General features: G+C 39.1%; 1 protein-coding gene across 1 annotated transcript; it reads left to right on the top strand.

The window, feature by feature from the left end:
- The first annotated feature begins 142 nt into the window (after positions 1-142).
- frmd8 (FERM domain containing 8) lies at positions 143-13,215 on the top strand. The gene is made up of 11 exons (XM_084075075.1): positions 143-289; positions 2,805-2,902; positions 3,526-3,693; positions 4,407-4,508; positions 4,857-4,915; positions 5,456-5,622; positions 6,716-6,931; positions 7,308-7,431; positions 7,794-7,943; positions 8,526-8,778; positions 9,582-13,215. The coding sequence occupies exons 2-11, from the start codon at positions 2,812-2,814 to the stop codon at positions 9,692-9,694; spliced, it is 1,443 nt and encodes a 480-aa protein (XP_083931201.1). The 5' UTR covers positions 143-289; positions 2,805-2,811; the 3' UTR covers positions 9,695-13,215.
- The last annotated feature ends 3,574 nt before the right edge of the window (positions 13,216-16,789 follow it).

Here is a 16,789-nt window from a genome sequence, read left to right as displayed (position 1 = left end):
ATACTCCTTTGTTTAATTATATATCCCCCTGCATTATTACTAATATTGATTCAATGTGGTGATTGTCACACCCAAAAAAGGTTTGAATCAAAATAGACGAATCGGCCATGAGTCACACATCATCGGAACTGTTGCAGTTGCCTGAAAGCTAGTAGTTGTGTCTGTGTGGCTAACAGCAGCAGCTAACTGGAAATACCTCTTTATTTATGTAAGTTAGACGTTTCTCTAACACTGGCTGCATCGTGCCTTAACAAGCGGTGAGAGGAGATCATTTCACGGGTACTAAAGGGTGAGTATAGGCGCTAACAAAACATTTTGTACCCTTAACGTTACTTGCTAATTAACAGCTTCCCACAATAATGCAATCCCAGAATGTGGAATGCCAAAAATATTATTTTTTCCCCTGTTATTGTTTTAAAGTATTGTTTTTAAAGGCCGAGTAGATGGTTTTTATGGCTTGTTGACAACAACTTCCTTGAGTAAAACAGGCAGAACATTGTCAAAATAATAGTTGATGTTTAAAATGTAGCTACTGTAGCTCAGTCTCCTTGTAGGGCGCTCAGACTTCACTGTTTAGTTCCTGTGTTATTGAACCTAACGTTAGCCTTTGTTCTTTCAATACAGTCCATGGTTTGCAGCATTTTTGTTTTCACTTGGTTTGAATTGTCTGGAGCCCAATCTGGGAACCCATAGGTAAAAACAAGTAGAACCTGTCTTCAGAGATTATCTGACATACTGTATTCCCATTAAACATGGACATGTCAGGGGAATTCTTTCTACCCACCCCCCACCCCCAGATTTTTCAAAAATGTAAATAGTAGATCTACAAGTTCACAATGTTGTGAGCTTGTAGATCTACTATTTTGGAATAGCTGAAGTAGGGCTTATGTAGTAGTTACTTGTTAATTGTGGAGCCTTGTGGTTTAGTTGGTTGTCTGGAAAATCCACTCCCTGGGTGACTGTTGATAGTCCTCCTAAACCCTGTTTAAACAAGTAAAGTCACATAAAGAGTAAAGCGCAAGTCAAATGTAGTAAGTCTGAGTAATTTCCAGCTTCTTAGTTTGAATACATGAAGTCATCATGTAACTTATATTGTACAACATTTAAAAATCAGGTCACTATAATACTAATACTACTACTACTACTACTACTGCTACTACTACTACTAATAATAATAATACTATTCTTTATTTATATAGCACCTTTCGTGACGTAAATGCAGCTCAAAGTGCTTTACGGAGAAAAAAAACCCCAAATAAAATAAAGCAGAAGTGGCTTTACAGAAAAAGCAACAACAATTCAACAACAAAGCAGAAAGAAAAGCGAAAGCAAATTATGTCCAATGGCTCTATAATATATAGTAATAATGACAAGCTAAGCAAAAGCAAAATATTCATTTGGGTCTGATTTGAGTTCAAAACCTATCTCCTCTGTGTCCCATTTGTGAAAAAGGCTTTGGTTTACGGAAATAAGATACGGTACATGGCAGCACAGATTGTATTGCGTTCTGGTCCTACCAGTAATCGAGTTCTAACAGCAGCATAAACAGACAGGTTCTCACTGACAATATAATGTGCTCAGTCAGCATTTTAAGACTACTGTCTCCAAAGCCATACAGTCTTTCAATATCCCTATAGTATCTAATATCAAGGACAGTGGAGTCGACTCTGCCAACTCTACTTCAAAGAAAACCTAAATCAAGGCCCAGTCAGCATCATTGGCATGCGATGATTTAAAATACAGTACCCACATTAGAGTTGCTGCCCCATTTCTCTTGCTTGGGAATCCCTCAGGCATGCTAAATGCCCTACTCACTGCTCAGTCTATGTATTAACACTGGATCTGGTGGATGTAGTTTGTATTCTTAAAGGAGACACACCATGAATTTAAAAAAAATATTTGATATTTAATATCATATGGTGTATGTCCCTCAAACCATTTTCAAAAGGTTTGAGCCTAAATCAACACTCAGATATACTCATCCCAAGTCAATTCTCTCAGGCTTATAAAGCACTTTCAGCTGCAATACCAAAACGTCCAGTTGGCTAGGGGGGTGCTGTACTGCGGTACTGAGCAATTCTGTCTGTCAAAATACATGGGCAGAAAGTTTGGTGAGGTAAGCAAACTTGCCATTCTGAGATGGCCTGTTCAGACACGCCCATTCTGAAAATCTCTGAAATGAGAATGAATGACTGAATGTTAAAAGAAAATATTTTTTGGGGTACAAGAGACACTGGGGAGCCAAAAAAATACAAAAAAAATAAAAAAAAGTGAAATTCATGGTGTGTCTCCTTTAAATTCAATCTTCTGAGCCTGTTTAAGATTTGCAGGCTCCATGTTGACCCAGTGTTGAAACGGAGCAACTGAGAACTCAACAAAAAGTAACTCAATTATAAACGGGACATTCCAGTGCGAAAGTGCTTACATATTTTGTTCTCATGTACAGGAAGTGTGGTAAACAACAACTACACTTGTTATGTTGTGCGGCAGTTTTTCAAGGGTGGTATTATGTATAGCTACTTTTGAAATGAGTTTAGACTCTAATCTATCCCTTAATAATTAGTAGTTACTGACACAGCAATTTTATTATTATTACTATTCAATCAATGTAAACTAATAGGCTACATGAGAGATAATAATACACCTTTTCTGGGCAAACGATCTCATCCGTTCGACAAACTAATTGCAAGCATGAGTAATGCTGTGGCTGTGTATTGTTTCTTTATATGGACTGTTTGAGAGCGAGTGCTCCTTGACAATGCCATATTGTGACACATTTTTGAATGTGGCTCTTTGTGTTGCAGGCTAGAGATGGAAGGGGACGAATGTGGGTTTCCTCCAGAAGCATCAGATGATCAGTCACAGAGAGGAAGCATTGCTTCCTCTGCGACACTTACTCGTGGTACAGCACTGCAACTAATAATGTTATTAATACATATTTTGAAATTGAGTCGGCCCAAAATGACAAATTGTCATTTTGGGCAGTTGTAAGCAAGTTTAAGCTCAGTATGAGTTTTCTTTATATTTCACCTCGACTTTTTTTTTTTTTGGGCATGTCATTATAGGCTAAAATTGTCAAAAATGTTTAACCCATTGAGACTTGAAGCCGATTCTACAAATGTCTTCTAAATCCCAACAGTTTTCTGAAAAAAAAAATATGTTTCTATATCAGTGGTGCTCAAACTTTTTTATGTCAAGGACCCCCAAAATTATATGTATTTGGCCGCCGACCCACATCTCAATTGTTTTTGTTCCAGGGACCCCCAGAGGTAAAGAATAGTACTTTAAACAATATATTTTCAAAGATTTGCGCACATTTTCATGATTTTTCAAAAATAGCAGATCTACAAGTTCATAGCGCGGCACTCGGTGCCGTGCTATGAACTTGTATATCTGCTATTTTTTAATAGCCAAAGTGTAAAATAATGCTTTTTAGCTCAAATCAAGAAGTGACACAGATGCGTTCCAGGTCTTAATGGGTTGAAAATAGGGTTAAGTTAAACTGTCTGTATGTCTGTCACACAGCTCAAGATGTGTTCATCTACCTAGTGGGTGACAGTGCCGTGCACCTGTGTGTAGAAGGGGTAGGTGGTGTGACTGTGCTGGAATTGGGCCGTAGTGTCCGCGAGGCTCTCCACATACCTGACACGGCACAGGATGCTTTCGCCTTCTGGCTCTGCTCTCCCCTGCTTGGTAATACGCTTTTTGTTGTTGTTTGTTTGTTTGTTTGCATAATTTATGCATCAGCATCAAGGAAATATTGTAGCAGCGACTAGTCTTTATTAAATTGATTTGTACTTAACATTATTAAAACGCTAGTCTCGCGTAGCCAGACGATCAGAGATCTCCACCTACTAATATCAATGTAGGGGCTAAAGCAATGGCGAGAACAGCCGCTAACAAATCTGTGCCCACTGTTTTGAAAACCAATGGGCCAGACCAATGTTTTAGCGCTGGCAGATTCGTCTGGTTCTGTAATGCTGTTCTTTTTAAAACTGTTTCCACCCAGGTCAAGCCCATGCATTGAATTAAATGTCACCAAATGTGTCACTGATCACTGATCGTCTGGCTATGCGAGACTATTAAAACACAGCGTTTGTGATTTGAAGTGTTTTGTTGGGGTTGCTGATAGACAATGATATCCTTTAATTTATGGACAGGACCCACGGTGGTCAGAGTGGTTTCAGAGGCCGATATATCATTAGGTATCCTTCCACAGCGCTATTTTCTTAACTCCTAACTCCAGTATAACTTTTGGCTTCACATCTTTACATACCTGTCTATTGTAGACAAAATGCTTTTTGTTGTATTTGCATTGACATGATGTTGTTGCAAGGTAGCCACAAATGTAGCTTAATTTGACTGTTTTATTATTGTGAGTTTTTTTGTTTTTCCCATATTCTCAGAGTTGCAATTAAAACCGAGACACCAACCGTACAAACTGTGTCGACAGTGGCAAGACTTGTTGTATCGCTTCACTGAGGCCTCAGAAGAAGACATATCACAAGGTGAGGGTGTGTCAGAGGGCCCGGTTCGGTTTTCCGGTTTCTGAAAAAAGCTTGAAAATCTTCTTTGAGAAAAAGCTTAATCTAACATCACATCAATCTGAATGCCAAAAATGTAAAGTCAAGTTTATTTTTTAGAGAACTTTAAAAAGCAAAACAAGTTTGTACCAAGGCACAGTAGACTACTTTACAGAGGGCAGGAATAAAAACCAAATAACTGTATGAACGTACAATACACACCTTAAGAGTGCACATACGTATGCATATTATGTATACACATACAGTACATGACTTGCATATTATTTTTGATTTCATTTAAATATAAAATACACCTCTGTTATTTCTTTCCAGATGAACCGTGTCTACAATACAGGCGGAATGTGTTTTATCCCAAATCTAAAGAGTTACAGGTACGATTAACACTTTTGTCTTTCGAGTATGGTCCTTAAAAAGTGTCGGTCTTTAGAATATTCTTTATAATAGTTATTTGCAGTTTGTTTTTTTAAATATTTTTTTTGGGGGCTTTTTATACCTTTATTTAGAGAGGGACAGGGAAAGTAGGCTGACAGGAAATGGGAATAGAGATGAGAGGTGACATGCAGCAAAGGTCGTCGGGAACGGGAGCCGAACCCACGACACGCTGTCAGGCTGGCATTGCAGCCTAAGGTGCCTGGACCGTCACGCTACGGCCCAGGCCTATTTGCAGTTTGTTATTGTTCATAAATGAATCACAAATATTCTGAGTCAATGAAAGGAAATTGCTTGTTTGTCTATTCTTTCAGAATCTGTTTATCTCTGTGTCTTTATAATTGACATAAATTACATAAAACCCCTCCACAATCAATTCATAATTATATAGCAAGCTGACTGGTAGCATGCTTGCTGTGATAGTCACTGAGATAATTCTCCTCCTAAATGTCTCTGTTTGTTATTCTGTCACTGTTCAACAGATGGATGATGAGGGAGTGTTGAGACTCTTGTATGACGAAGCCAGGAGCAACATTCTCGCTGGTCGCTACCCCTGTGACCCAGAGCATTGGACAGGCCTTGGAGCGCTGTCTCTCGCTCTCGATGAGGGATCTGGTCTGGACAACCAGAAACTAACTGCTATTGTGAAGTAGGTTAATCCATTCAATCCGCGAACGCGTCCGTGTCATTTTCAGATTTCTTTGGCTATTCAAAAATAGCAGATATACTCATGGCGCTATGAGCTTGTAGATCTGCTGGAACAAAATATTTTGAGATGGGGGGTCCGCGGCCAAATACATATCATTTTGGGGGCCCTTGACATAAAAAAGGTTTGAGAACCACTGATATTATAGCAACATACGTTTTTCAGAAAACAGATTTAGACATTTGTAGAGTCCCTAGAAGCAAAGATATGAGTTACAAATGTTGGCTTTAAAATGGAAATGGATTTCTCAAAGAAATAGCAGACCTCCAAGCTCATAGGGCATCACTCGGTGCCGCGCTATGAGCTTGTATATCTGCTATTTTTTTAATAGCCAAATAAATCTGAAAAATGACAGATGTGTTCCCGGTCTTAATGGTTAAAGCCATAAGCTCTCCACTCCACATTCTGATTTATGCTCCTGTATATGTTCTAGCTCTATCCAACTCTTTTTACGGCATGGCTATGCAATAGCCTAGCCATCTATGACTGTGTGTGTGTCAGTCTGTGTCCGGAGCTAATCTTGTGTTCTAACTCTCAATAGCTCTGGATTGTTTTAGGTGTGAATGCCTTTTGGAAACAGAGATGACAATAAACTTAGTCACTGGTTTTAAATCACTGAATTTGAGGGTATAAACACAAGTGCATGGTGCTGGATTTCTCTCACAGGAGCTCTTTCTATGCTCGCTACCAATTAAGCATGACTCTTCCTGGTCTAAACCTGGTACAAACTTGCACTTTAAATGGAGGTTGTCAGCATAATCTGACAGTTTTTTTTTCTATACATTTATATCCCACGATTTTGTAACCCTTTTTTTTCACCCGGTGACAGTTTTCTAAGTGATCCTGGGCACTACACTCCCCCCACCAGCCTAGGGAGCCCAGGGCCAAGCTCATGCCTCCTTCAATGCATGAGAGCCAACTGACCCTCTTGAATCTGACTGTTTTAATCAGTGTTAACAGACCAACTTGTGGTTACAGGCAATTCTTTTTTTTTCGTGAACTGATGGACTAATTGTCTGCCATCTACCTGCCACAGGGAGAAGAAACTGTCATCTTTCCTGCCTGCACATGTTACCCCAGGGTCGGGGGGTCTTCTCTCTGCTCTGAGAGGGAAAGGGAGCCGCCATGCAGGCATGGAGCACAGCCTGCTGGAAGAATACAGAAAGCTCTGCACGTCTGCCAGCAACTCACCAGAGTCCTTACTGCACCTTCGCCAGTACCTCAGCACATGCCACTCTCTGCCTTACTACGGGTATGAGGTCTCCCTTACACCCTAATAGAATACAAAGCTACTCAAATGTTTTACTTAAGTAAAAGTATCAATACTGCAATATAGAAATACTCTGTTGCAAGTAAAAGTCCGGAATTCAAAATGTACTTGAGTAAAAGTGCAAAAGTATTGGCATCAAAATGTACCAAAAGTAAAAGTACTCATTATGCAGAATGTCCCATTTCAAGTCTTCAAATGTATAAACGTCTTTTGAAAATAGCAGATCTACAAGCTCACAATGCGTCGCATCGCGACGCATTGTGAGCTTGTAGATCTGCTATTTTCAACTTTATATTGACATGTGTGATGAAATTCCCTCTGGGTCGTCTTTAAAGTTTTTAACTTCACACCTAAACAGGTGTGCATTCTTCTATGGGGAGATCGACAAGCCCGTCCAAGGAATCCTGCAAAGAGGAGGCCGTAAAGCGGTCAACGTTGGCATCAGTCTGGATGGAGTTTACGTGATGGATATCAAAGAGAAGGTGGGCACTTGACTGTAGTGTATGGGTGCAACAGTTAATTTAACTAATAGATTTTCTCAAACAATTTGGGGGGAACAGATTGCATTTTCTTTCTCCATTTCTTTATTTACAACACCGTTGTACAATTAAGTATAAAGTAGGGCTGAAGTGGTTAATCACAAATCGATTTAGTCAATTACATTAAAACACAAACATTATTTCTCTTTTGCGCTTTTACGTGGCATTACTTAGTTAAATTAACGTGCAAGACTTCTGTATGTTTGTCTTTTTATGCTGTTATTACAGCATACGTATGCTGGGATATTCATAGTACCACCCAGAAAGTGTGAATTCTAATTTAATTATTTTTTATTTTCTTGCAGCATGTGCTCCTTGGCCTGCGTTTTAGTGAGCTGTCCTGGGACCACAGCTACCCCGAGGACGAGGGGGATTCTCATATTCTGTGGCTAGAGTTTGACGGAGAGGAGGAAGGCACACCTGTCAACAAGTTGCTGAAGATCTACTCAAAACAAGTAATGAGACCTTCAGTGAAATTGAGCAACTAAGCAGTCGGTCAACTACTGTGACAACTTCAGTTTTTGCTGTGTGCAGTAGGAAGTTATTTAGATTTTAATGCACTATTCATTGGGGTTTTACCTCAACTAAATGTTACTAACAATACATTGTGTGACCAATCACGGGAATAGCCGATCTACCAGCTCAAAACTTGCTGCATCTGCTATTCAATTTATTTATTTTTTAAGTTTTAGAGATTTTTGTTTATTTAAAATATTTTTCAAACATTGCACTTAATGACATGCCCAAAATAGGGACACCAGATTGAAACTACATAAATGACTAAAATTGGATTAATAGCGCCCACATTAAATCAGTGTCTGTTAATTCAAAATGGAGAAAGACGTCAATTAAATAGCCTTTATTTACAATGTCATTGTTACTTGGCAATAAACATGAACAACGTTATTATGTTAATTGCCCGGCAACAGGACAACACTTCAGTCAACTGAGTTGACAGCAGACTGTGAAATAAAGTACTTGTAAAATATAATTGCGAAGGACTAAATTGAATTGTCGTCTTTGTATTATGCCTCCAGGCTGAGCTCATGAGTGGCCTTATTGAGTTCTGTGTGGAGTTGAGGTCTGCATCCGAAAGTGCCTCAGAAGGAGCCGCAGCAGCAGAAAACGACGGCGACGTCCCCGACAGCCCCTCTCATCAGGCTGCGGCGCAGGACGCCGGTGGCGTCCCGAAAGGACGTGGACGTGGACGCCGCGGGAAGTTGCAGCGCCAAAACAGCGTGGTGTGCAGCCGGGTCCATTCACTCAACACCATTAGCTATGTGGATAACGGTGAGTCACGTGGAATTGACTGACCGACTATGAAGAACCAGGCATACATTTCCTCTAGCCTCATAGATACAGTATCTAGCGAAGTAGTCCAAACAAACTCCTATTTTCCTAGTCGTCCTAATAATGATAATTTATTAGTTCTATCTACTGAGATTTCTGTAGTTCTGCTGCTCATCATTTTCTCCTCTTGTCTTGCCATCAATGTCTCTTGTCCTACCATCTAATTTCACCAATCATATCATCTCATTTCACTAGTTGTACCGTCTCATCTCACCAGTCCATTCATCTCATTTATCCCATTAAGACCTGAGGCGATTCTTACATTTTTTTTCTAAATCCTAACAGTTTTTTGAAAAAAAACATTTTTTCACGATTTTTGAAAAATAGCAGATCTACAAGCTCATAGCGCGGCACTCGGTGCCGCGCTATGAGCTTGTATATCTGCTATTTTTGAATAGCCAAAGAAATCTAAAGTGACACAGATGCGTTCCAGGTCTCAATGGGTTAAAGTCCTACCATCTAATTTATCCAGTCCTACAAACTCCTGCACCGTATAGCAGCGCTGATTCAACTGTAGCCACAAACAACCATCTTTTGAGGTTATCTCCCATCTCAGATTTCCACACCCTCCTCATCCCGTACAAGACATTCCAGGCAGACTTATCGTAAATTCCGGGTGGATAATTCCACCAAGCATGAAGCACCATGTTGGCAGCTGAGCTAAGACCTGGGAGTCAGAAGCTGATAGTAATACATTTATCACATTTATTAACACTTAAATGTCTTCAATTCTTGTCTTTCAGGTAAGGAAATAAAACGCTTGAAGCCTAAAAGAGCTGCTTCCTTCTTCACTCGACAGGCGCCTGCAACCTCATACTCTGCCGTGCAGGTGGCAGAGAGTTTGGAACAGGGTTAGCCATGAGATCCAGCTCTGCTCCAAGCTACTCAAAGACCAGAGACATTGCAGAAGGGTGGGTTAGCAACTCATAACCATACGAAAATGCAACGGACCAAGAGAGGGATCTAGGTGTGAATGGAAAATATTTGTTTAAAGTTGTGTGTATATTAAGAGAATAGAGTAATGTGAAAAACATAATGATCTAAGGAGCAATTATGCTTCAGAGGTTGAGCTAATGTCTACTTTATGGTCCCAATGAAACAGATGAAACATGATATACTGTACATAGCCTTTTTGAAGCAGTATGTCGTGGCTGTTGGTTTAATGGAAAATGAACATTTATCCCACTGTTCTCCTTCAGGAAAACGTACATTTCAAGGTGAGAGCAGTCATCAGGCAAGGGCACAGATTACAGAGAACACAGATATTCCCTCCCATTATGCAATCCTATTTGCTATTATACTTCTGTCATAGAGATAAGCGAGGTGCGCGCACAGCCAGTGACTTAGCCCTCTAAACTGGACTCGACAATTGAAAATTGTCGAGTCCATGTTGTTGAATTCATTCCCCTAAAAAACAAACAATCATTCAGCACGGCAGACATTAGAAAAAGCTTAATAAAACAAATCTTTACCGTAAGGAAAAATGTTAAGGCTGTGTCCACAAAGTGCTTCTTCCCAAACACAAGTCGCTCGCCTAAAAATGCTTCCAAAGTTATTTATGCCCGAGTTATAAATATTTAAACCCAACAAGCAATACAAACGCCACACATGAAGCAGCAACGCAGAATAGACGCTCAGCATCTCGTCACGATGCTGGTGTTTCCAGCATTGCATAAATACGCGGTGCTCCCATTGCAAACAATTAAAAACATATGCTACGCTCTGGGGGGAAAAATCTTTAGTGGACACAGCCTACGGGAGGTCAATGTTAAATCATATGCAGAGTACCCTCAAAAATAAAATGAAGTAAAACATATTTACAAAATAAAATAACCCTTAATAAATGATGTATAACTGAGGCTGACCTAGACTCAAATGATGGTAAAAGTAAATAAACCACATGAGGAGATTTTTCAGTAGGGGAAAGAATGTGGACTGTACTTGTGCAACTCGGTGAGGAAATGTAATCAGAAGTGAAAAAGTAAAATGGGACTAATGTTGCTCAACATGTTTTAAAGGAACATGTCACCCACTTTGAGTCCCATGTAAAAAAAACGTTTTCTGTTTCCATGCTTTTTATCCGGTTACTAAACTGTAATATGCAAGCTAACAATCCCCGGTTAGGGTTTAACTGTACGCCTGATAACCACAAACAACATTGAACTGGAGGTCATTTTCATACCAAAGACCCTAGCACGCTAGTTTGCATAACTAGCGATAACAGACTAGAATGTAACAAACCGAGCTTATTCAGCTATGCCATGAAAAAGTGGCCTTCCTAAAATGCGTATAATGTCCTTGTAAAGTTCAAATATTTTATTCAGGAGAGTGTGCAATCTGCTGTGGCCAGCTCAAAATAAGTATGTGTACGTATGTGTACTTCTCAATAGTAATTCAAAAATGAATGTTTCCTGTGGGATGACTTTAGTACCACTATGTGAACGAGGAGGCGCAGAGATGTAATATGACCCCCACACTAACTATCCGAGGACTTGTGAGTGTATGCCGTTCAAACCTCAGTCTGTTTATCAAAACAAACCTATACTCTCATGCTGCAATATATGACATCTGAAGCACTTGAGAAACTCGAGCTCATCTACTTTTGTACATATCAGTGTTACTGATTTTTTCCCTTTCCTCGTCGACATCAATGACTCCTCGCGATGTGTACAGGGAAAGGGTTTTATCCCTTCTCTTAAACATATATACAGTACTTGGTTGACCAGGGTCCCCCAGGGCTCTATACTGTACTTGGTCCGCTCATTTTCACTCGTGACCCTATTGGAACATATTGACCCACTTTTGGGTCCTGATGCTGCTGCACTGATAAATGCTAAGGACAACATTAGCTACATAAATCTATGACAGAACTTAGAGCATTTAAATGCTATGAAAAAAACCCAACTCAACAACAAAGAATCTCTTCAAAGCAGAGAATCAAAAATAATTAATACCAGAACAATTCAAGGGATGTCAACATTGCAAACCAAATCTCTTGTTTGTTTTGGAAACAGTTGGGTGACCCCCTCCTTGAAATCACATTGTCACTCGTACAGTGCGTCTCTTAAAAATACAAGCCTTAATCCTATTAAATCCTTTGTTAACAAGGGAGCTTCTTTCACCGATATGCACAGAAACATAGCCTACAACTTAACAGTGCTGCCTATTCCACTGAAACTGTGCTCCTAACAGCTGTGCTCTTACAAGATGAAGGAATCTTTAAATGTAGCTTTCACAGTTCCCTGTTTATGCAAGCTGCAGGGTGTTTTTGTGTCAGTTCACTTTCAGAAGTTATATAACCTTACTGAGGTAAAAGCCACAGTCTGATGTACTGCTCCTAAGTTAATCCTAACATTACGCATGTTACATTGTAGAATAGGCATTCCAGCACACTGCACATCACGTGATATGATACTGCACTATTAATACTAACACTGTATATAAGGGTTGTATCTGCTATTTCTTTGTATTGTTTGCTAGCTTTCATGAGACAATGTTTTTACTGTTTTCTTTCATATATGCCAGTGTTCTTACTCATAAAATGGTCATTTTATGGATCCTTTTCTAAAAGCTGTCACTTTACAGAAACATACAAAAGTGCCTTTTTATTTGTACCTATTCTGGCTGCCATGGGACTCTTTTCATGCCCATGAACCAGGGATTGTCTTTGCAGGTGCTTCAATCAAATGATGCATCGATCTTCCCAAACTGATTCAAGGACAGTACTTTGTTTCAAATGTTCCTATTGTAAAGCGCTGCGTATACAGTACATCACATAAGGAAATCAAATAATCCAATTTTCTTTTTTTTCCTCCCAAGTAATCAGACAGACAAAACAGTAAAATTACGCATACATCTATGGGGTGGATTATATGGAGAATATCGAAATAAAATTGTCTACACATTAAACCACAATATTCATCACACAAGTGCTGGCTTATCATTCTAATTATATTAATTATCTACAGACTTTATTTCACCCTTTCGGGTAGGAGAGAAAGGGATCCCAAATCCTCTCAAATAACCCAAATACTTTGGTTGAACAGCCACTGGTTAAACTACTGCAACATTATAAAATGTACAGTTGTCCACTGAACTTTTGTTGAAACAAAACTGAGGAGGGCTAGTTATTTTATAGCTGACAGACAGATTTAAAACTTGTGTTGGGTTTTATTTCTCCATAATGGAACATTGTATGAAATATCATTAAAGAGTACAATGAAATAAACATGAAAGGGATTCATTTCCATGCATATAAAAATCTTCCTTCATTGACTGACATTTGGACTGCTGAAGGCAATACTGAACTTTTACATTTCTTTGCAATGAACTCTTGTTGCTGATATTTAATATCCTTGTCTATTAAAACTGACTGGTAAAAATGATGTGCTGTGGTTGTTTGTTTATAAGAAATTAATTGATATTAATATTGTGGTATCATGAACCAAGAAAGGCCATATTTTAGCCATCCTACACTAGCTTCCATTTGTTTGACTAAGTGAATTAAGTTTTATTAATTTCAAATCAGTAAATATCTTCTGACTGTATTTTTTCTTTATTTCACCTGCAGTTAAATAATATTGAACGATAATGGGTGACGAAAAGGATTCTCATGAATATTCACCACTGGGTGGCATTACTGAGTGATTTTTGTTGGTTTGTCAAAGTTGTTTGATATGCCTATCATACTGTAGATGCATGATTGATCAGGAGGAAGACTGCAATAAATGATACATGTTTGAGTTGACACATCTGAGAGATTAGCTCTTTACCTAAGTAAAGTTACAAGTGCAGTACCAGACTAGCCGAGACTAGTACTGTCTCGATCTTTTTTTATTTATCTTTTATTGATGAAATATCAACATTACAAATATAGCTGCAAGCAGCGATAATATGGGGCCAGGAGAGAGAAAGAGAAATGATAATTCCTTTAACAGGTCAGTTCATGAAAGTCCTTGCGGTCTTGTTTCCAATGAGTGCCTGTGAGCAATTAGGGGTTAAGAGTCTTGCTCAGGGACAAATTTCATTTCATCGATACATTTGCTGACCTGGCCTGGAATCGTACCTGGGGCAACCAGAGTCTCTGGCTCCCTAGGCGGGCTCACTAACCACTCAGCTATGGCCACCCCTGAGAGAGAGAGAGAGAGAGAGAGAGAGAGAGAGAGAGAGAGAGAGAGAGAGAGAGAGAGAGAGAGAGAGAGAGAGAGAGAGAGAGAGAGAGAGAGAGAGAGAGAGAGAGAGAGAGAGAGAGAGAGAGAGAGAGAGAGAGAGAGAGAGAGAGAGAGAGAGAGAGAGAGAGAGAGAGAGAGAGAGAGAGAGAGAGAGAGAGAGGAGAGAGAGAGAGAGAGAGAGAGAGAGAGAGAGAGAGAGAGAGAGAGAGAGAGAGAGAGAGAGAGAGAGAGAGAGAGAGAGAGAGAGAGAGAGAGATACGGAATAGATTGAAGAGACAGAGAGAGAGAGATACGGAATAGATTGAAAAGATAGAGAGAGAGACAAATGGAATAGATTGAAGAGACAGAGAGAGAGACAAATGGAATAGATTGAAGAGACAGAGAGAGAGACAAATGGAATAGATTGAAGAGACAGAGAGAGAGACAAATGGAATAGATTGAAGAGACAGAGAGAGAGACAAATGGAATAGATTGAAGAGACAGAGAGAGAGACAAATGGAATAGATTGAAGAGACAGAGAGAGAGACATGGAAACGGAATAGATTGAAGAGAAAGACATGGAAATGGAATAGATTGAAGAGAGAGAGAGAGCGCCATGGAAACGGAATAGATTGAGTCATGTTTTTTGCATTTCAACTTAAATGAGTCTGCATCAAGTGAGGCTTGAACCGGCAACCTTACGGTCATGAAGCACTCTTAGGTAGCTGCAACACTACCTATAGTGCTATATCTTTGTCCAGGCTGATATTGTCTGTGGAGGATCACAAACTCTTGCCTTCCAAGCCCCTGTTTCACTAACACTAAGATCACTCGTTCACAAACCATTTACCAATGAAGAAATTGTACATCTCCTCAGAACCAAAATTAGTGAAAGTAGCCGATCTACAAGCTCACAAACCATTAAAAGTTGTCAGATTGTACATTGGCTATTTTCACAATGAAGTATGTTATACATTGAAAAAACATACTCTCATTGCTATCTGAAAAGTTGTGAGATTGTAGATCAGCTGTATGTAAAAAACACTCAATTGAGTATTTCATGTTATCTTTAACAATTGCAGATGTATTCATTGATAGTCATGTTGTGTGAAATGCAACTTGGATGAAGTCTGCACCAAGTGAGGCTTGAACTGGTGACCTTCAGGTTGTGGGGCACACATTTAAGCGAGAAGCCACCAACAGACAAGAACCTGTGAAAAAGGAGATCACAGAGATCATACAGTTTCACGCAAATAGCTGAAAAATCCTGGGTTTAAGTGTTTTTCAAACTGCTCAAGATTGCGGACAATCTAAGGGCGGTGCTTACTGGTCAACGTGATAGATGTGTTCCTCATTAGTCAAGGCACATGTGTAAGCAGGTCTAATGGCTGTCGGCCAAACGAGGCATGACTTTTGCCTGTTTAAAGTTTCAATTTTCAAAAAATTGCTATAGCGCCCCCGTTTGACCAATTAGAGTAAGATTGGTTTCAGTGATATTTGGAATGGCCCTTTACATTTCTGCAAAGTTTCAAAGAATGGTAAGTCTGCATGTATGTGTTAGGGGCAGATGAATAATTGTCATAAAACTGCAATATTCATTGGCTCATTAAAACTTCATTTTTTCACTTATGGAAGATATTTTGCAAACGTTTTTTGGTATAGGTCCAAAGTTCATGTGTAAAAAGTTTCGTGCAGATTACTCAAAAATCCCAGGAGGAGATAGGTTTGAACTGTTTTTCATATAATTCCAAATGGTGGGAGATCTAAGGGTCAGAGGTCAAAAGTCAGAGGGTGAAAGTTGTTCAGCATGAGGAGACGCATATGTGTATCCAAGTTTCATGGCTGTAGGTCAAACAGGGCATGAGTTGTACCTGTTCAAAGTTGGCATTTTCAATTGAGTGCTATAGCGCCACCTTTGGACGAAAGATTGTGAGAATTATTTTTTGATCGTTTTTCATGACCATCTACCATATGGCCGAGTTTCATAAAAAGCGACTGCACGGTTCAGCCAGAACTGCCAAAAGTGGCAGAAGAAGAAGAAGAAGAAGAAGAAGAAGAAATGGAATAATGCGAATAACAATATGGGTCCATGCTGGAAGCCTGGCCCCATAATTACAAATAACAGGACACAATGCAGTTACAATACTGGATAAAGATAGTCAGTAAAAAATAAAATAAATAAGCAAGCTCAAGGTTATAGACTTTAGGCAATATATTCTTCACAGATTCTTCTAGTTTTCATAGCTTTAGTATTTGTACAATGTTATAAGGTATATATTTAAGGTAATAATGTTGGTAATGAATATGACATTTTGCTAAAATTAAGATAAGGTTGATATATATTTTGTCTACAATTATTTTATAACTTTTTGAAAGTCCAAATACATGCTGAATATTCAATCTAATAGAAGAGTTCTGGAATTTATGAAATTATTAAAATCAATCCAAAAGACATGACAGTAAGTACAATCCCAAAATAAATGAGATATTGTTTCCACAAAAAGAACAAAGTGTGTCAATATTCAATCTTATATTTTATAACATTGGTATTGACAGGATAACACCTATGAAGACATTTTCTTGGCAAGACCCAAGTGTTCTTTCAAGTGTCTTGATAAATCATACATCCTCTTTGTGGTGACTGGTGGTGACCGGCGTTGCCATGTCCGCTGCCATTATAAGCGACTTTGGGCTTATTTTTCTGCGAAGTTGCTTAGTTGCGGGTTGCGTTTTTTTGGGTTGTTTCTAAAGTGTTGTTGTTGGTTATTTGGGCCTTGCTTTACAATTTTAAAATTATTGTA

Source organism: Gymnoscopelus microlampas (genome assembly GCF_963454915.1).
Source record: "Gymnoscopelus microlampas genome assembly, chromosome: 12".
Taxonomy (NCBI): domain Eukaryota; kingdom Metazoa; phylum Chordata; class Actinopteri; order Myctophiformes; family Myctophidae; genus Gymnoscopelus; species Gymnoscopelus microlampas.
This window is presented reverse-complemented; position numbering and strand designations above follow the sequence as displayed.

Bases quoted from the DNA above. Each gene is read 5' to 3' on its own strand.
- frmd8 (XM_084075075.1), top strand. From the start codon at position 2,812: ATGGAAGGGGACGAATGTGGGTTTCCTCCAGAAGCATCAGATGATCAG. The intron at 3,694-4,406 runs GTAATACGCTTT...CCATATTCTCAG, and splicing joins GCTCTGCTCTCCCCTGCTTG to AGTTGCAATTAAAACCGAGA. The intron at 5,623-6,715 runs GTAGGTTAATCC...TACCTGCCACAG, and splicing joins AAACTAACTGCTATTGTGAA to GGAGAAGAAACTGTCATCTT.